The sequence below is a fragment of the Tyto alba genome, unplaced genomic scaffold (genome assembly GCF_018691265.1).
Source record: "Tyto alba isolate M040663 unplaced genomic scaffold, T.alba_DEE_v4.0 Super-Scaffold_20000042, whole genome shotgun sequence".
Taxonomy (NCBI): domain Eukaryota; kingdom Metazoa; phylum Chordata; class Aves; order Strigiformes; family Tytonidae; genus Tyto; species Tyto alba.
In genome coordinates, this window is record NW_024881293.1 from 12755518 (window position 1) to 12775531 (window position 20014).

The 20014-nt window shown below is 46.0% G+C and overlaps 1 protein-coding gene across 30 annotated transcripts in view; it reads left to right on the forward strand.

Annotated features, from left to right (window-relative positions):
• The window catches only part of PTPRS (protein tyrosine phosphatase receptor type S), a 163345-nt gene that overhangs the window by 74694 nt on the left and 68637 nt on the right, over positions 1-20014 (forward strand). For all 30 annotated transcript variants that reach the window (XM_032994662.2, XM_042794896.1, XM_042794895.1 and 27 more), the window contains 3 exons: positions 7613-7758; positions 8731-8872; positions 17041-17229. In XM_032994662.2, coding sequence (XP_032850553.1) covers positions 7613-7758; positions 8731-8872; positions 17041-17229 — 477 coding nt within the window. The remainder of the gene's footprint in view (positions 1-7612; positions 7759-8730; positions 8873-17040; positions 17230-20014) is intronic.

The window sequence follows — 20014 nt, forward strand, 5'->3', positions numbered from 1 at the left end:
GGGAAATGGAATATAATTCACTCCCTGTTTGTTTGTTCTGTCAGAAAAACCTCATTTTAATTTTATTTGTGAGGCACTGCGAAACAGCCCTCGGGGGAAAAAAAAGTGCAAAATCTGTCAGTAAAACCCTGGATTTCAAGGGGACCAGAGTCTCTGCAGGACCTTTCCAAGGGCTGTTTTCAATCTTGTTGAGTGTCTCCATAGAGACCCTCCCCACAGCCTGCCTCAGTCCTGCTTCCAGTTTGCAGCTCTCACTCCTCTCATGAAGAAATATGTAAATTATGGAGCCATCTTTCTTGCCTCTACCCCTCTTGCAAGCTCCCCCGCTCCCTAATGCCGCTGCTTTGAAATACGTTCCCATTCCAAACATCGCATTCTTGCACCCCACTCTCCATCTGTCTCAAATTTGGCTGCTCTCTCCTGTTTTCATCTGCTCTGTGGTTTGTCTCCTCTATCTAATCTTCACTTCCTTGCTCTGGCTCTGAACACCTCCCTCCTCTCCATCTTGCTCCAGTTCTCTTGCATTTTCCCTGTTGATCTTCTCTGTCCTTATCCCCATTGATTTTCCTATCCTTTCTACCCTCTGCTCCCCTCTTTAGCTCTCCCATTCATTGTTGTGACAAAGCTGTTCCTCTGCTCCTCTGGCTGTGCCTCCCAGGCTGGCCCCAGCTGCTCAGCACTCGCATCCCCATCCCTCAAATGCAGAGCAGAGCAGCACATGTGTGTAAAACACATTTCCTTAACCAGCAAACAAACAGTCAGTGCGTGGCCGGACCCGGATCTCACATTGCTGGAGAGGTTTTTAGGAGGGGAGATGAAAGCACTACCTCCCAGGGCTGTAGTTGGGGGGAGTACCTTGTGCTCCTTCTCCGATTGTGAGCCTGTCAGCAGTTGTGGAAAACGGAGATGGAGTTTCACTATATCAGCAGAAAGTTTTAGCCCAAAAACCAAAGGGAAGGGGGAGGAGGAAGAGGGGAGCTTAACTCTTGGCATGCCAGTGGGAATGCCATGGGATTCCTTCCTGGTTGCTCTAGAAGTTAGCAAGGGGTAAGAAATAATGAAGAGAAATGTCCCTGTTGAAGAGAACATGACCTGGTTGTTGAGAGATTGCAAAACCTTGTCTGGCTTTTGGTTTTTATCTTCTTCTCCCACCAAGAATGACATGTGGAAGAAGGTCTATGAGTTCTGTCTGTAGTGGTTTTTTGGTGGTTATTTTCTTTTGTTTGTATTACAGTATTTAGAGCCTGTAGTTGTGTGCAATATCACCTAGGGTGGTGAGTGCTGAACAGATCTGTTTGGAGACCATCCATTGCTCCAAATTACTTGTAGTGTCTAGACCAAGACAGGCAGGCAGGCAGGTGTGAGAAATGAGGATTGTCACCTCTGCGCTGCGTGTGGCAGACTGAGGTGCAGGGAAGGGTGAGTGCCCAAGGTCAGCCGAATTTGTGTCAGAGCCAGAGATCTGAATCCCGATTATGGGAATCATCTGGAGCCTGGAAGAGCAGATTGGAGTGAGCTAACACTAACAGCAAAATAACATTGACCATGAATGGCTTAATGGACTCATCTTTTACCTTTGTTCTTGAAATGTAGAGGTGCATATATATGCGCATGTGTGTGTATATAAGCACAAAAAAAAAAAAGTGAATTTTGATCAGTTCAGTGTTTTTGAGCTAGGATAAAGGTTGTCGTTGGCTAATGTGCCCTGAATCTCTCCTGTAGCGTGGACATGCTCTCATGGTGGGCCGCTCCGCAGGGAAGTATCCGGCTCAGCACCACGGGGCCGTTTGCTGAAGGTCGACCGGGAATGGTGGGCAAAAGGGCGGCTGCCATACACATGTAGGAGGGCTAGGATAAGCTGGCCAAACAGCTAGAAAAAGGCCTGCCTGCTGTGCTCTTGTTTTTGCTTTAGTTTCTGTGGCGGGTCTCAGGTACAGCGGAGAGCCCCCTCCCTTCCCCAAGCTGGGGATAATGAGCGTTTATTCACCAGTGAAGGAGAAGCTGGAACTCGGCGCTTCGTATGTCTGTGCGGCGGTCAGCGGGACCGGTGCGTGGGCCTCCACCAGAGCACTGACAGCAGGGACCGGGGACACCAAAAATGGAAGCAAAACCTTTTAAAATACATGTTTTGTAACTGGCTTTCTTTTGTCTCCATGGATTGCTGCTGCTGTGGGCGAGGGGCCCTTTCAGCCAGACTCACGCTGCTCTCTGTGCTGGGGCCAAATGAAAGAATAAGTGGTTTGTCTTTATTTTGTGGGCCATTGTTGAGGTGCTTTCCTGAGGGTGGCGGGAGGGAGCTGTAGAAGCGGGGGTGTTAAGCACAGAAGTGAATTTTTGCCATCTAAAATCAGCACCAGGTCCCTGCTGTGGAGCTGGGGGTGTGGGGAGAGAGCTGGAGGGGGTCAGGAGGAAGCAGAGATGCGGAGGCATCTCTCTGCAGCCCCCCTCAGGGAGAGCCTGCGGGGTGGAGGGACAGTGTGCACACACATTACCCATCCCTTCCCAAAGCAGGGGCACAGTAATGTGGGCAGGGACCATCCTCTGGCCTTTTCCTTGGCGCCTGTGGAGCGAGACATGGCGGTGGCACCTCCAGGCCTCCCCTGTGGAGGGCGGGTGGAAGGGGACATGGCGGACATGTTGTCCCTCTGCCTTGTGGGAGCACCTTTCTGCCTTGGACCTGCCGCAAAGCTGGCAGGCTGTAGCTCGGGAGGGAGGAGCAATTTAGGCCACAACTGGGTCTCCCAGCCGTTTTTGGCAGCAAAGTGTGTGGGGGCTTCTCTTCCGCCATGACGGGGAGGTGGAGGGCTGTGTGCTGCCGGTTCTGCGTCTATCGGGACTGAGGGATTTACCTCAAGAGCTTCATGATAGAGAACAGGTTCCGGCCATATGTGTGCTCATGCAGCCCAGGAGGGACAGGGCGCCGTCTTCAGCCTGTTCTTGTTGGCCAACCCCATACATTTCCCAAATTCTCCCGTATTCCTGAGCCAGCATCAAGGCGTTTTGGCTGAGGGCAGCTGAGAGGATGTCAGAGTATTGATCTGGCAGGCTGGCACACAAAATGCGTTGAGAATCAATTTTTCTCTCAGAAAGACCCAGGGAAGTCAATATTTCCCACCAGGACCTCTTTCCTTCCCCCTGGTTCGGACTAACTCTGGCTGGCCTTCCCTGAAACTACCTGGGGAGCTGGCAACTGGGCTGGCAGCTGCCATAGTGGTTTTAGACACTTCTCTCCACTGCCAGGGCTTCATTTGACAGTCTTAGCTGACCTGGTGGGAGTCTTCCCCTCAACTTTTCAGGCCGTCTCTCCCATTTTGTGGCTGGAGCATAATGAGGTAGTGTAGAGAAAGCTGCTCCTATCCTGTGATGTGGTCTGTGAGGCTAAACGCATCCTCATCCTTTGTCCCTCCATAAGCCCACCTGCAGTGCTGCCAGGAGCAGCAGCCATCTCAGCCTGGAGACCATGCTTACAGAAGGCAAGGAAGAAGGATCCATGGTGCAAGTTCATAACTATGCTTTTTCTTTTTCTCCCCCCTGCACCCCGCTCCCCTTCAGCTATCAGCTCAGATATGCTAAACCCATTTATACTCCTGCCTCTCTCCCACCCCTCAAACCACCTCTGGGTTCTCCATCCCTTTCTCTGTCTTTGTTTTTTGATGTTTCAGACAGGTATATGGTGGCTGGCCTGTCTCACTCGCTCCTTGTCCATCACCCACTATTCACCATGGCAGCAGTTCCTGAGGGACATTTGGGTTTAAAGGGTGATATGTCCCCTCCTTTTCCCCACTCCTACATCTTTCAAGGTTTCTTGCTGTAAAGCTTCTCAGACTGTTTTGTCATCTGTGTATCATTAGCAGGGAGATGTTAGGGGTTTTTTTACATGACTGCATTTGAAGAACTTTTGCTGCTTTGGTGTCACATAAAAGAAGGAAAGAAGTAGAGGTGAGGCAGCAGCATTTTCCTGTTTTGTGAGGAAAGCTGCCTTGGTGTGCAGCTCTTGTATGTGAGCTGATATTGTACCCTGCTCCTCACGTGTGTGTGTGCCTTGGGGATGAGTAAGGAGACCCCACTCGTATCACCTCTCAGCTTCTTCTCAAAGCCTGCATTAGAATTCACAAAACCCCAGCAGCAAATGTGCGTCTTGGCCCTTCTGAACAGATGCTGGCACCACCCGTGTTTCCCTAGGCCTGTGCTTTGGAAAGTGAAGCCAACTGGGGGTTGTCTGCATAGGGATGACTGGGAGGGTGAGTGCATGGACCCATCAGCTGCCCTCGTACAGTCAGGGATGTAGGGCAGGAGCAGAGCTGTCTGGAAGGGGTGGCAGAGGTTAGGGCAGAGGGCAGACAGTGTGTGTGCTGATCGTCTTTGTGGATGCAATTACAGAGCACGGGATGGATGGTGAATATGTGTCTCTTCCTTACAGTCTGTGGCAACTATCCAGCGTGTCGCTTGCCCCGGCTGTTGCTTTTGGGAAATGCGTAGGCGGTGGGCAGGAGTGAAAGGTTCAGTTTGGCTTGATGGCTTTCCATTAGCTGTAGAGAAGAATCACAGGTACACAGCAGCCATCTGGTCTTTTCAGCCTTCTCTCCGGAGACCCAGACCCCGCAGGAAGCCTCTCGTAGTAGGAAAATTCTTTTAAGCTCCAGGTTTTTCCATTCTTGTTTTGATACTGCAAAAAAACAGGTTCTGCTATTTTGAAAGTAGATAAAGGGGAAAAAGAAAAATCTCTTGTGACCAATGGACCTAGGCAGAACTCAAACTCAGTCTTCCCAAGACTGACTTGTTCTCAGCTCTCCATGATGGAAGATTGATGAAGTGATATAAAATCTCTTGGATTGCAAGTATGTCATCTGGAAAATGCCTGTCTATGATTGTTATTTATTTATTTTAAACTGAGGTCCTGCAATCTTGGCAAATGAGGGGAAACATATAAGCCCCTCTGAGTGGGCTGATAGTGTTTCACTTCCACATGGCACCTTGTTCCTGCTTTTGGAGGCTTTCAAAGCGATTGCAGAGCTGAAGACTGAACTCTTAACTGCATGTTTCACTGCAAGCTGGACCTGGCACAGCAGAGCTGTGGCAGTCCTACGCATCACGTAGGAATTTGTTTCAGCTTTGTATCATCACCACCTTGCCTGCGATAACGCTGGCTTTCTCTTTCCCAGAGGGGAGAGGGTTGTTCTGCAGTTGGCGTGGGCTGGAGTGACAAGTGCTGCAGTGACTAGGGGTGCATAGGTGGAGAGCACAATGGGTGGTTTGGCAGGGTGGGAAGACTCAAAGTCTGGAGCTCAGAGGCTCGGGCAATTTTAAAATCAACAATTTAGCTTTAATTTTCACTGATTTTCCAAGTGAGTAGCAAAATCTTATAGACTGATAGGGTTTTTTGTTTGGCTTATCTTCTTTTGTCTCACTGTCTAAGAGCGAGTTTATTGCAGGCAGTTCAGCATTGCAGTGAGTGCAGGAAAGCAGTGTTCACAGATCAACTCAGCTTCCCCATTACCACACACTGAGTCAACAGTGGTCCTCAAAAAGAGATGCTGAGCAATGACTCCCAAGTTCACTATTTTTTGGAGCACCATCCCTTTCTTCAGGACAGAAATAGAACCTTATTTTTCTCCTTAGCTACTCTCTCATCATACTGCTTGCACCCATTTTAAATGTATATGTGACATTAAGGATTATTAGATGCTTTTATTTTAGGAAATGAACTTGCATCAATAAAGTGTTCTTAAAAGCCCTGGATGTTTCTGTCTGTACCTTCAGAATTGACTTCTGCAAACTCTTCAGATATTGAACTGAAGAGAAGAGAGGAAGGAAGTCAGGTTGCGGGCAGAGTGAGCATTTATATTTTAGCCTGAAGGAAAGTTTTGGTTTTGCCTTTCTCAGGTGGAAGACAGATCCCCCAGTGCCAGTACCTCCAGTGGGACTTGCTTGATAACCTTTAGCTGTAACATTGCAAAGAAGACTCTGACCTCTAAATATAGATTTGGATATTTATAAATCCAATGCTTTGTACACACAGCATTCAGTGGGACATAAACAGCTCCAGCAAATTGTATTTACCTCCAGCATGGAAACAAATGCTTGATTGCATCACATGAGCTTGCTCAGTGGATTTTATTTATATACTGCTGGCCATACCAGGCAGGGAAAGGGAGAATGCTTCCTTTTGTCTTTTGACACCTAAAAGACCCTGGAGACTTCTTTCTAGCTGTCATTTGCCCCCTTCGTAAGCTTTTTGGTAGGCTGTTTACATCTTATTTTATGGACTCTGAGTATGTACATATAAATATACACATTTCAGAGTCACGTGGTCTACTTTTCTCAAGAATAACAGACGGCAACTTTATGATCTGAGTGATTTTATTTGAACACAGCTGTGGCCTTGTGATTTAAATATTTCAATAAATTTTAAACTAACTAGATGAGAGGAGCTGCACAGGGAAAACAGGTTAGAGCACGGAAGGATTCCCTGAGGATAGAGGCAGTATGGGCTCTGCACAAACACTCCTGGCCTCATCTTCCTCTCATGAGAAGGCCCTTGACACCTTCCTTAGTCAGAAAGCCCATCCCAGCATCCTTTCCCCTCCTTGCAGAGGTGCTCTTGAAGGCAGTCAGACATGGATGGAAATCAGTGGCAGTGGGTGAGAGAAAGCTGCTGTGAGCTCAAGTGTTGTTCCTTTGGATCCAGGCTGGCTAAAATGCAACCCCAGGCTCTGAGTGTGTTTGTTCGGGCACCACGGCACCTTTAAGCATCTGGTTATTAGAGGAGTTTGAAGAGCTTTTGGCTTCTTCCTTCAGCAGCATGAATTCCTTGTTTTTCTCAGATGTTTCATGGTGAGAAGAGGGGAAAGGGGAACTTCAGGAGCAGACTGCAGGCGTGGCTGCCATGCTCTTGGTCTTGACAACTGGTTTGTTTTGAAATGATCACAACTTCTGTTTGTTGGGCTGTATCCTGTCAACTTGCCTGTTCCAAATTATGGCATACCCATTGCTGTGTAAATGGACCAGTGATGGCCAGAGGAAAGATTTGCAGATGAAAACAGAGGTACTGCAAGCCAAGGAGGTTTCACATCCTAAAGCCATTGGCATCAGCCTGTTTCACACCATCATCCTCAAGATCTCTATGTGCCAAGTTCCTGCTCCATTTATTCCGTGGTCCTTCTCCCACCTTTTATCCCTGTCTTGGGTATGTTCCTGTAAATCTCCCCCATTACTTGGTGTTCTGGTCATCTGCTAGGATCTGGGGAGTGCAGTTCAGTGTTTCTTGATGTTTTCAGCTCCACCAGCTTTTGATGATGATCATTAAATGGGCTTCGCAAAGACAATTTTCCCTGTGCAAAACGGTTTAAAAGTCCACTTTTCAGAAGCAGAAGAGGCTTTGCAACATCATTGCATTAAAATCTCTTTGTAGGATCAGGCCCTTAATCATTCTGTGCTGTAGGTTCTTCAGGTATAAAATGGAGGTAAAGACTGTTCCTAAAAGGCCAAGAGGTTTAATTTCATCTGGGATCATTAGAGAATAGCAGGGATAATGCTACTCTTAATGACAAACAGTGTTTATTAGAGTTTGCCTTTTCTTATGCTAATGATGATATTTCTTTTTTTCTTAAAGGTCCCCCTGTGTTCATTAAAAAACCTGTGGACCAAATCGGTGTGTCAGGAGGGGTAGCCTCCTTTGTGTGCCAAGCGACTGGAGACCCAAAGCCACGGGTCACCTGGAACAAGAAAGGAAAGAAAGTGAACTCTCAGAGGTTTGAGGTAAGAGATGTCCTTGAAATCTGTGTATAAAGAGAGACTGACACAAAGCAGGTAGTGCTCTTTTTTGGCCATTCTCAGACCTGATAACAAAGGGAGGTTTGGAAGGGGAGGAGTTTTAACAGCAGGAGGAGTGAAATGAAAGCTCTTGGCCATGTCAACAGCTAGATTTGTTCCAAAACAAGAGAGAACTTGGCTCACTTACGTTATCGGAGGTTTTTCTTTTGTTTTGTCGGGTTTTTTTTTCCCCTCCTAGGTTATAATATAAAGATGTCTTCTTCCTTTCCTTAGAAGCCCCAGCTAAGCTGGTGGTACTTCAGCTCTGTAAACGTACCTTTCATACCCATCCATGACTCATTATTTAACCCTGGGACAGCCTGGAGTAAACATTACAGTTGCTGGCACCCAGACTCCAGCAATTGGCATTGTTTAGATAGAAATGAGAGTGGAGGAACAAGGACTAGGAGGTCATCCTGTGGAATTTGCTGTGGGACTCAGCCCTGCCAGGCAGCTGTGTGCTGAGAGGAGCTTTGTAGTGTCAGCTGCCCATGCAGATGGAGGAACAAGGCTGGGGGTGTGTGTGTGTGTGTGTGTGTGTGTTCATTTTTATTTTGTTTTCATTTGATCTGTTTCCTCCTCCTTCACCACAGTTGTACTCTGAACACCCACCCCACACACACCATCACCATGGCTCGTTCTTTCAGGGTGTTTGAGATGTACATAGCAGTTTCAGTGGGTCAGTGGTCAGAGACAGGGTTTGGCGTGTGCAGTTCTCTGTCACCTTGAGGTCAGTGGAGAGACAAGTGGACCACGTCAGTTCTGTGTAGGGGATTGTGGGGCAGCTGCTGAAGTGTGTTTGTGAGCGTGCGTGCTTGTATGTATGCTGGGGCCTCCTTTAGAAGGAGGAGTGAACCTTCTACTTGCAACACAAAGAAGCTTACTATGTGTGTGTCTTTCTTTCCCTTTATCCCCCAGACAATTGAATTTGATGAAAGTGCAGGTGCTGTTTTGAGGATCCAGCCTCTCCGGACTCCCCGGGATGAGAACATTTACGAGTGTGTTGCTCAAAACCCTCATGGGGAGGTCACCGTCCATGCCAAGCTCACCGTCCTCCGAGGTAAAAAGCATGCCTGCCTGCCACATGTTAGTGTCACAGGGGAGATGGGACCCTTCATCTTGTCCCATCAGATGAGTGGGAAAGCTGTTAAAAAAATGTGTGGCCAAGGCACAGAGTTCTCCCTTTTTTTTTTTTTGTTCTGACCTGTCAAATCTGTTTGCTGCTATTACCAAAGAGAGTAATAAAATTGCTATGTTAGAAACAAAGCTAAAACTGGACCACTTTAAGAGGTTTGACTGGATGATGTGCTGAGGTTCCTTCCAACCTTAATTATCCCATGACTCTACATCCCTCTCCTCCAATAAAAATTCCTTCCCCAGGTTTATGAGCAGCACCAGAAACCTCCCCATCATTCTCCTCAGAAATGTGTCGCCATTCGTCCAGACACCCAAGAAAACATTCTTCATTGAGGAATCACTTAATGGGCTGAAGTTAAGGTGGTTATGCATCTGCATGGGCTTTCACACAGTTGGTAGCAGTGCCAGCTTCTTCCCTTGTACAAGATACCTATTTCTTCTCTCAGGGCATCCTCCCTCTTTCCAGAGGTGCTTTTGTCCATGCACTCTCCAAGAAAACTGTTCCCTTCTCCATTTTGTTCTGGTTCTTGTTTTCGCTTGTCCCCACCATAGAGGATGTTTACATGCATGCCTCCTTCATGTCATCTGTTTGAAATATGCTCCCTGAATTTGATGTGAGGGAGGGAACGATATGCTATTGCTGTGGATGCCTCTGGATGTTTGCCGTTATTACCCCGGAGATCTGCAAAATCACTGTGAGAAACACTAAGTTTAGGCTGCTTGCTAAAACTGACCCATTTTAGGGGAAAAGATGTGTGGTGGTCTCTGTTGAAACCACAGGGCAGTGCAAGTGATCCTGGCAGAAAGGCTATGACTGATAACTGCCCCAGAGCTCCTGAAGGGAGTTTAGCTTGGGAGCATTGGCTACTGATGAAGCCATCAGCAGGAGGTGCTACAGAGAAACCATGGGCTTTTGAATAGGGGTACTTGCAGCACGAGCCATTATTTCTGCAGTGAGCATGGCTAGCAACAGTTTTAGGTGCTCCCAGCAGCGTGTGATCCTCCTAAGGCCAGGTGGTAGCTCTGCCCGTATGCCAGTCACTTTTTCTTCTGCAATTTCAGTGTTCCCTCCAAGAGCATCTTAAATCCTTTTGTTTGAACAGACAGTGAGCACATCCTTAATAGTGCAGAGCAAAATTTATGTTCAAATCCCCAACATACAGCAGTAAATAAAGACCAGACATAAAGGGCACATGGCAAAGCCCTTGACCTCCCCTTGTAGCGGGGAATATCCATCCCTTCTGCTGCCCACCTGGCGGGCTCTGTGCTGTCAAGATGCTGGCTGCCTTTGAGCATGCGGGCGCATGGTCCAGTCATGCCTGACAGAATTGTGTAGGTGCACTTAAATCTTTGTGTAGCTCCTTTGCCTGGCATGGCATTTAACCTTCTGTTAGCAGTACGTGGTGGGATGTATCTGTCAGGAGATTGGAACAGCGCTGTATGACAAGAGTGTGTCTAGCTGCGGTTATTCCAGAGGGCTGGGAGCCTTATCTTCACACTTATTCCCGTATATTTCTTGGGAGCTGTGACAGTTTGGGAGAAGTGCCCCTGCAATCATACTCAAAGTTTCTGCCTCTTGGATTTAGCTACAAACAGTGGCAAGAGAGAAGGTTGTTGTCCAGCTGCTGCCCTCACAAATCCCCTGGATTTTTACAGCATTTTTAAGGCACTCTCCACCAGAAGAAAGCTGCAATATATGGGAAATGACGAGCTGAGCTCAGTGGCTGTCCTTAGGGACCAAGGCTCTTTGTACATGTCTTTTTGCAGCTCTTCCTTCCGGTATCATCATCATACACATGTCAGCTAGAGAGACACATGACAGAACAGGAGCTACATCTCCCCACTGCCTGACTAATTACGCACTTTGCTGATCCCACCAGAACATTATTACTGTGTGCTTTGCTCCTGTGTTGTGCTGCTTTCACGAGCACTCCTATTCTGTTTGCCTAACAGGACCTTGTTCAGTAGCTTTGTTAACTGACTGTGCAAGAGCACCTAGGGTACCCTTAAGTTTGGGGGAGCAGTAATTAGCTGCAGGCCTGAGCCAAGACATTGAAGAGCATGAAGGAAGCAGTTTTTATAGCATACCTTCCCCTTCCCTGCTCAGTTGCAGTTATTCCATCCTTAAGCTTTCCCCAGCCTTCACACAGCAAAGATTGTCTCCTCTTTATCCATATTTTTAAGTGCTGGGAAAGTTAAAAGGACCAAGCACAAATCCGCTGATCTCCACAATGACAGCATGCTGGCATCTATTCCTCCTTTTTTCCTCCCTGCTTCTGCATTCACCCACTCTCCTGTTTGTCTTTTCTCTATCTTTCCTTGCAAGACCTCCTCCTCCTTTCTGTCTCTCTTCTCTCACTTTCAGAAGTAATGCTTAGCATAAAGATGGGAGCTGCTCCACAGCTTGGAGATGAATGTGAGCTGTCATTTGCAGAAGCTGTTACCTTGGCATACTGTGGAGTATGGAAACCTGTGCCCCAGCTGTTACAAACGCTGCAGGATGGGCTTTGTAGTAATTCTGCGGCCTGTTGGCTGTGCTGCTCTAATCACAGTTAGACGTACATGTGTGTACCTTCATGCTATACACATCCATGAACAGTTACAGGATTTCCTCAGCACCAATACAGACAGTCTCATGAACAGAAGAGAAAAAAAAATGCATTCTTCCCTACTAGATGCAGCTGCTGAAGGGATTGAGAGTAAACCGCTTTCTGTTTATGCGCATGACTACTGGATCAGACCCTGGTAGAAATCCACATGCATTCACTTAAAAACAGGAGGCTGCAGAAGAGGAAACTTTTGGGAGCTTCTGAGAGGCAGAGCTTGTGATGGACACCATTCAACTTACACAAAGTCTCTTAACACCAACTCTCTGGCTTGTTTGTCCTTCCTGCTCTGCTTCTCAAGGGATCTGAGTTTTGATAGGGCTGTGGAGACTTGCTGTTCTTTCCACAGCTGGCTAGACGTAGTGCCTGCAAACCTGAATCCTGCAGAGCCCAAAGAAAAAGAAAGAAAATTGTTTGGGGAAGCATTTTCCAGTTATTGTTGACTCCAGCTGCTGTTGTTTTTCATTATAAATTAGGCAGAAAGAAAGCTAGTTGGTACAGGCACCCCAGCTCCCTATTGGTATAGTTTTTCTAAGCTCCACACTACCAGGAAAGATATACATATTTTTTATTATTATTGCTTCCTATATACAGATTTTACTTTCCCTCCACTTGTTTAGTAGCCTGACACAGAGATTCTCATGCTGTGAAGGATTGTCCTATGCTGTCAGCAGCTGAGTGGGCTGAGAGTAAGAGGGAGCCTGGCTGCAACTTTCTGCCTGCGTTGCCTCTGCTGCTGGGAGGCACAAGCTGGATTTCAAGCAGAGGCCAGACTGTCTTAGTTCTCTGCTCTGGTGAAGCTGATAGAGTTCCATGGAGGTTATCCTTTGTGAGTCTTTAGTAAATGCAGCATGCTCCCATGAAAACCAGTGCTTGGTCCAGTTAAATGTAATGGAACGAAATTTACTGTGCCCTGATACATCACTCACTGCATACTGGCCAATGCTATCTTTTCCCAACAATTACTGCACTCTGCAGAATTGAGGAAAACTGGCTATTAAACATGTAAGGTCAGAGGTACTTACTACCAGAGTATGATTCGAGCTGCTATGGACAGACTTTCAGACCTTCTTTTTCTAGTGATTCTCTGTTGATTTCTTTTTATGAAGTATTCATACATTTCTCTAACAATTCTGGCCTGAAATTTTCCTCACACATTTCCTACTCCAAGAGGACATCTGGTGTGGGCACGTATAAAGTTCTAGCAAGATCCCTGCTGTTTTGTTGTTTTTTGTAATTGTTGGCTTTAGATCAGCAAAAGGTAAATAAAAATCAGTTCTAGATGCTCAGCAAAAAGCAGCGAGTCCCACAGGAGCACATCTTAAAGAGAACTGGCCCCTCTGAAATGTTACCTTGCCACTTGAAAAATTCTTGGCAGTCTTTCTTCAAACTTGACTTGGTTTGCCTTTTTTTTGTAGTGACCTGAAAAATCAAGCAACACTGAAAGCAGATTAGTTCTGTAGCTTATGAATAATGTCAGAACAATTTTAACTCAGATGCCTTTATAAGGAGGGTATATAGGGATACATTAGTGTAGGGAAGACAGTGTATGACCTGCACTGTTACAGGGTCCAAAACACGTATCTAAGTGTGTATTTATTGTCTGTAAGCCTGCAAAGTTTTAATAATATTGTTAGGCTATTATTATTTTCATAGTAAAACTTTCAGATCAAAATAAATGCAATCAACAGACAGAGCATGTTACTGAGATTCCTCCATCTATTAAAATCGCCTTTGGCTGTGAAATAACACTTAACTAAGACACGGGTACATGCACATTGATGGAAATAACTTGCTGGTGTAATTTCACAAGGTGCATAATGCCAGGATACCAGGATAGTTGTAAGTTCATAAATTTAATGAAAAGAACAGGGATAAGTTTCAGGAGTGATGGATTTTGATCCCAATTCTGCTTAAAACTAGTGTCACTCAAGCTGCTTCATCATGTTCTTCATTCTTCCACCCTGAAGTGAGGATAGTTGACTGCTTAGAGACCAGCCTGCATCAGTGAGCTTGGCTACATATCTCCAGAGAAGAGCAAAAAATTACTCCTCTTCTTCACTTCAGCAGCATCTTCACTGTGGCTTTCTGCATTCAATACACAGCACGTCTGTACATGCTCACACCCTCCTTCTCCTCTAAATTATTAAACGACTGTGCACACCCTGCGGGAAAAAGAGCAGCAGCAACACCCGCTTTATCTTTCTTTATCATCCTCATTTCCAGCACAGCTAATTATCTAAACACTGAGCTGCCGCCTTCTAGAGCGACAAGGAGGCAGCGAGCACCAGTGTCTCCCTCGCCGTAGCTGGTGACCCTTGCTTTTGCTGTATGACCATGTGTGTGTCAGTGCACACACCCAGGCTGGTTCGAGGCATGTCCCCCAGCACAGAGCATGTCCTCCGGTAGGATTTATTATAAATGAACACTGAAATGCTATCCTCTTCTCTACCTGCCTCCCTCTCTAATACTTTTCCCCTATTCTTTCTCACCCTACTTTGTTCAGTGGCCTTGAGGTAATTTGCCAGCTTTTCATTAGGGGGGCCTTTAAATAACTCACTCTAAGAGCAGGCACGAATGAGATGCTTGGGATGCTCTGTTAATATGGCAAGTGCAGCACATGAAAACATTTGCCTGCATAAGCTGGCATGATTTTCGACAGCAGGCAGCTGCCCAGATGTGCCCTTGAAGCATCTTCAGCTTGCATCTTGTTTTTTTTTTGTTCTTGCAGTTTCCTGGGCTGCTTTTAGAAAGAGAACTGACAATCCAAACCATTCCTCATTTATTTGGTAACAGGTTTGGGGTGATGTTTTAGGATTGATGGGGAGGGTGGCAGGGCATGTGTGTGCATGTCTTGTGGGGATTGAGTTGAGATTATAATTGCATTATTACAGGGAATCCAATTGTTAGGGGATGAAGGCAGTTTCACATTCCTGGCAGGAAGGAAATCTGAGCGCTTGAATCAGTGCAATATGTGATGTTTGGAGATGCTTCCTCTGCTGATCTGATCCTCAAATCTGATCACGCCTCTCGTCGCAGTTGTTTTAATTAAACTCAGAGGAATTCTGCACATTGTGCTGCAAGATTAACATTTTTGTTTAATTAGAAACACTCAGTAATAATAGTTGTACCAGGCCTCCCCCAACACACACACACACACACGTGCACATACACACACTCACATACCCACCCTGCTAGTCAAGAGGGTTATTATCTCTGTGGATTAATTGGTTCATGAAATTAATGGACACGGGTTTGAGCCAGGTGGAGTAGCATCACCAGGGAGCAGGATAAAAGCAGTAATCAATAATGATGTCATCTGCAGCCAATGCGGCAGCAGCTCTGCAGCTCCTTAACAACACACCACCGCCTGGTTAAATAGCAGAAGGGAAGAGAAGACGTTAAAAGCCTGGCTTGAAAGCTGTGCAAAGGCAAAGCAATTCCCAGGGCTCCTCTGTCCTGAGCTCACTCTTGGCGGGGCTGGGGTTTTGCAGCACATGTGATCTACAGGAGCACACACTGTTTGGAGACTCCTGTAATGCCCAAGCACATCCTGGTCAGCTGAGGACTCAAAGGTTTGGTTCAGTCCTCAGTTAAAGATGTTTATTTTTCTAATTTAGAATACAGTATCCTGGTTTAGAGGTGCTTCAGCTGCACCGAAATGACTACGTCTTTATACAACTGTAAGTTTGTCCATACTAGGAGGATGTGTACTACTTTAGCAGTTATAAAATGGAACGTGGTTTTGTTTGTGGTCAGATTCCTTTGATATATGAGGAGAGGTGTGGTTAATACATTTCACTCTCCAGTGAGTCACAATGGATCCTTTATAACTCTCCAACAATGCTCAGAGGAAGGAAACAATGCACATTTTTAAACGCACAATTGAGGCATTTAAACCCTTTTCTTTTCTGCAGTAGCTGTGCACTGCTAATAACAGTATTAGACGAGAGTTTCTTGGCCTCAGGTATCAGCGCCACACAAACCTTTAGCTCTGCCTTCGTGATTTCATTGATTCTTTAGAAGTTGAATGTGAGGCGCAGCAGCATGGAATAGCTCTTACCCAAATCTTGTGTGTTTGGAGCTCACGTAGAGCAATACTGGGATCTGGCAATTCTGCTTTGCTCTTAGAGGAAAAGGCATCCACCATAGCAAGGCCACTGGATTTCTCTCATGTTGCACTGTCTCTGGGTTCAGCCATACATCGTTTGGCTCCATTCCTTCTGATACGCAAGGTGCCAGCGGTAGGGAATGAGTCTTGTTGTGTTTGCAGTTAGCAGGGACGTTTCCCAACCAAGGCAAGGGTTTCCAGCCCGTCTCTGCTGCCATTGTGAGGGCTCCCATTGGTTTCGGGGCAGGGCTGATGGTGATACATGTTACTTTTTTAAAAATCCTTTATGTTATTTCCCTTCTGTTCCCTCACCTGCTTTCGGATGGATTCAATGCTATAGATTTCCGAGGCAGTGATTCCTCAACACGTGACGGAGAGTCCCTGTGAAGTCTCACCCTGGTGCCAGCATCCTCCTTCCAAATGGCCTTCCCCCAAAGACTGACTTTCGGAGGGGGGGAAAATGGCATGTTCTTGAGCTGTATCAGGCAGCCTAAGATAGCTCTCTTCCACATGAGTTAAGAGGTCGTGACAAAGATTATGGGGGAAGCACTGGGGTTTTGTATCAGTTATCACAAATTAGTCAGCATCAGTTAGGATTGCCCTCTTCACCCTCATTAGTGAAGGCAAAGGCAAGATTGAGAGGAAGCAGGAAACTCAGTTGAGCCTGTCTTCTAGGTGCTGGTGCCACGTCCCTCTTCTTCTAGGGCAGCAGCATTCTAAATTAATAAATCTAAAAATCACACCCTGTCTGACAGCACTTGGCTTATTGTTGTTAGGTGTGTCCTCTCTGGTAACTACAGCTGGATGATATTTTCCTCTCATTTCTCTCCTAGTTTCCACTGTCTTTGACAGGCCTTTTTACGTAGTCACTTTCGTTATGTGTCTTGTGCAGTTTGTTTTGTACTGTGGGATTTGGAGGGGGAAGATGAGCCCCTCTTTTTAAACCTATGGACTGTATGTACTCTGCACTGCAGGGATCTTTGCCATACGTGTGCGCAGCTTCTGCTGTAAAAACAAGCAAGTGTGGGCCACTTACCTGACAGAGGGATTCAGTGCAAGACCTGGAGAGACTTTGAAATGACTACTCCCATGCCCCAAAGGGTTTTAATAGATTACATTTTAATGTAGATTCTTCTTGTGGAACGTTAGAATAGTCGCACAAAATGGACAAGCTGGTAAATTTTACCGTATAATGTGTTTTCACAAACCATCTATGGACCATTTACTGTAGCCTTGTTTTAAATTGTGCTGCACAAAGTGCTGGCCAGCGAGTCTGCCTGATGCTTTCTTTGGTGTATTCCACTGAACAGCTCCTTCAGCTGCCCCAGTCCCCGGTGTGTGTTTAACCACTCTTCCTTTGTTCTCTACCACCAGAGGACCAGTTACCTCCCGGCTTCCCAAACATTGATATGGGGCCCCAGCTGAAAGTGGTGGAGCGGACACGAACAGCCACAATGCTCTGTGCAGCCAGTGGGAACCCGGACCCAGAGATCACTTGGTTTAAAGATTTCCTGCCTGTTGACCCTAGCGCGAGCAATGGGAGAATAAAACAACTGAGATCAGGTAAGGTCTGTGTGTGAGATTGGAGGGATAGAGATATGAAGAGACTGCTCAGAGATTTCTGAAGCAGAAGAGAGGGCTGATAGGCAGAGGCACCATTGGTGTGGATTGGGGCATTAGCTTTTCTTTGGTTTTGGGATTCATGTTCTTTCTCAGGGCGTGGTTGGAGTATTTGCTCCTCCAACCCATCCTCCTGGCTTTCCCTACTGCCTAGCTGACATAAAGGGAATCACAGCAGGGAAGCTGATTCCTATCCGGGAGATGCAATAACTAGTTCAATGGATAATGGTGCTCTTCCAGCTCAGGGGGAGCTGGGGACTGGATGGGAGCTGAGGGTTTCTTCCTCAGACCAAGAACTGAGTAAGGAAGAAAACCATTACAGCAGACATGGCATTTTAGGTCACGTGCATCTGGTGTAGGGTCTACAGCTCAGGCAGCCTCTGACTGTCAAAACATGATCCTGCTGGTGTAGATTAAGCCATTAAAAGCTGGTGCTGAAGAAGAGCTCTTGCAGGATCTCTCCAGCATCAAGTCCCTGCAGTCGTCGCTGGAGAGCAGTTGTGAGCGTTCTGGAGCGACCCGTTGGTGCTCAGTGGCACTGCCCAAGGAGTGGAGCTCCATGAACAGATGTACCCCAGCACCGTGGCTCGTGTCAGTTTTCAGTCTTTTCCCATCTGCTTGTCCATCTGTCTCTTTTGTTTGTTTTATGTGTGTTTTATGTGTGTGTCAATGTGACAACTCATAATATTCACGTTTCAGGATCTGTTTTTGTACTTGTTAAATCTGCCAGTTCACTGTGTGAGTGTGTGTGTGTGTGTGCATGCAAGGAGGGCACAGGTATATTTATTTTTGACTACTACTGATAAAGCACTTCCATTTCTCGACTCAAGCAAACCAACTAATTTCTCTCTGATAGTTGCAAATATGAAACGAGCTTTGGAATTTTTACCATTTGACAAAAATCAACCCAAGAAATAATCCTTTTCAAATACTGCTTGGACTGACTGCTTTGTCCCAGCCTAGAGAGAATGTATCCATGTGGTTGGACCTAGCAAGCACGAGCATGCCTCTCAGCCTCTCAGAACATTTCTTTGAGCAAGAGAGATGGAGCATTTTCAAGAGTCTTTTTTGGCAAAAGAATGGCATTGTTGCAGGCAATGGGAAAGCAGAGGCTTCTGTGAAGTATCTGAGGTTATTTTGTTCGTATTAGACATTTTACAGGTCAGCCACTCAAGTGATAGCCAACTGCTTCTGCCCAGACCTCTGCTTTCTCGGAAGAAATCAGTTCTGACTACTGTAATGCTGGATCTTAACAACAGAGAATGTAACTGCCTGGTTCTTCTCTTCCCTTGTTTGGCAAAGTTTCTACATAAAGATTTCTAGTTCTGTGGACCACCAGTAGAAAAGATTCAGTATAATTCCAGTTCAGTGTAGGTGTTACACACCTGCATAAATGCATCCTTATTCAGTGAAGCAAACTCACAAGTAGATACTTAAACTGCTTTGTTGAATTAGAATGGATTGTTGAATCCCACAAACACAGATGAGATTGACCTTCTTGTTTTATCATAACAGCTGAGGCAAATGCAAATAAAAAAAAAAAATCACTCAGCATAAATAATGAGAGTTAAACTAGAATTATATCATGCTCTGTGACCATGATCTGAAGTGTGAGTAATGCACAGGCAGATTATTTGTAATACATTTATCATCTTCTAGAATGCCTTTATACTCTTTAACTGGGTTTGATCTGGTGTTTTCCTTAAAGCCACCTGAGTGCTGCATTTTTATTCCAGTGAATTGGTTAGCCTCAGAGTGAACTCTTGACCTTTCTGATAAATCAGAAGATACCTGCTGAGAATTAATGTCATTTACAGCTGCTTTGAATTAGTAAACTGGTGAAACCCTGAAGCATCCCTCTTGTCCTTAGAAGCAGAAACCTCTTGCTTCTGTAAAAGGGAGTGCAGGTGCCTGGACAGTCAGGACTTCTGAGTTCTCCTATTTCATCTACTTTTACAGCCTTTCAAAACTTACGTGTTCTATGATGCACAGGCCTGGGAAACTGTAAAACATTTTAACATTAGGGTCATCTGTACTGTGTTTGTATTTTGATCAGTGGAAAGGAGTTGCTATAAGACCAAGGCAGAGCAGATTCAAGTGTGTGTTTGTAACCAGAGTGTGATGTGCAAGGCGATGCCTGTTTGTGTGCTGATGATGCGAGTGCTGCTAAAGGCAGAACTTTATATAATACATTTATCTTTCCAGAAAACAAACTTTGCTGTCAGAAGTGTGACACTAGCACACATTAGGGCAGTGGATGCTTCAGGACACGGCTAATGAGCTTCAGTGTCTTTAACCCACAGGTCATCAGTATGACTCCAGCCCAGCTTCTCCGGGATTAACAGTTACACCCAACTCACGGGTGTTTGACAAGCCCTCTGTGAATAGGAGTGCAGGGAGGAGGAGTGACCCTGGTACTAAATCACAACTTCATCACTGCACTTTTTGCTAACAGATTTAGCGTAGAAGCCGGGGCTTCTGAAGACTTACCTGTGCGTTGCTCCCTGATGGAGACTGGGATGGGCTGCGAGAGCAGCAGGACAGGACAGTCACCCAGACTCAGCCCTGGAGACCAAGTCTTTGGGATAGCAGCCCTGCTGCTTTATTATGGAGGGTGTTAAGAACTGAATTTATATCAATATATGAGTTAGTGGCAAACATGCAAATTAGCTCATTAAAAGGTACAAGTGAAATGTCATACACAGAGCTTTGCAAAATTGGGTAACTG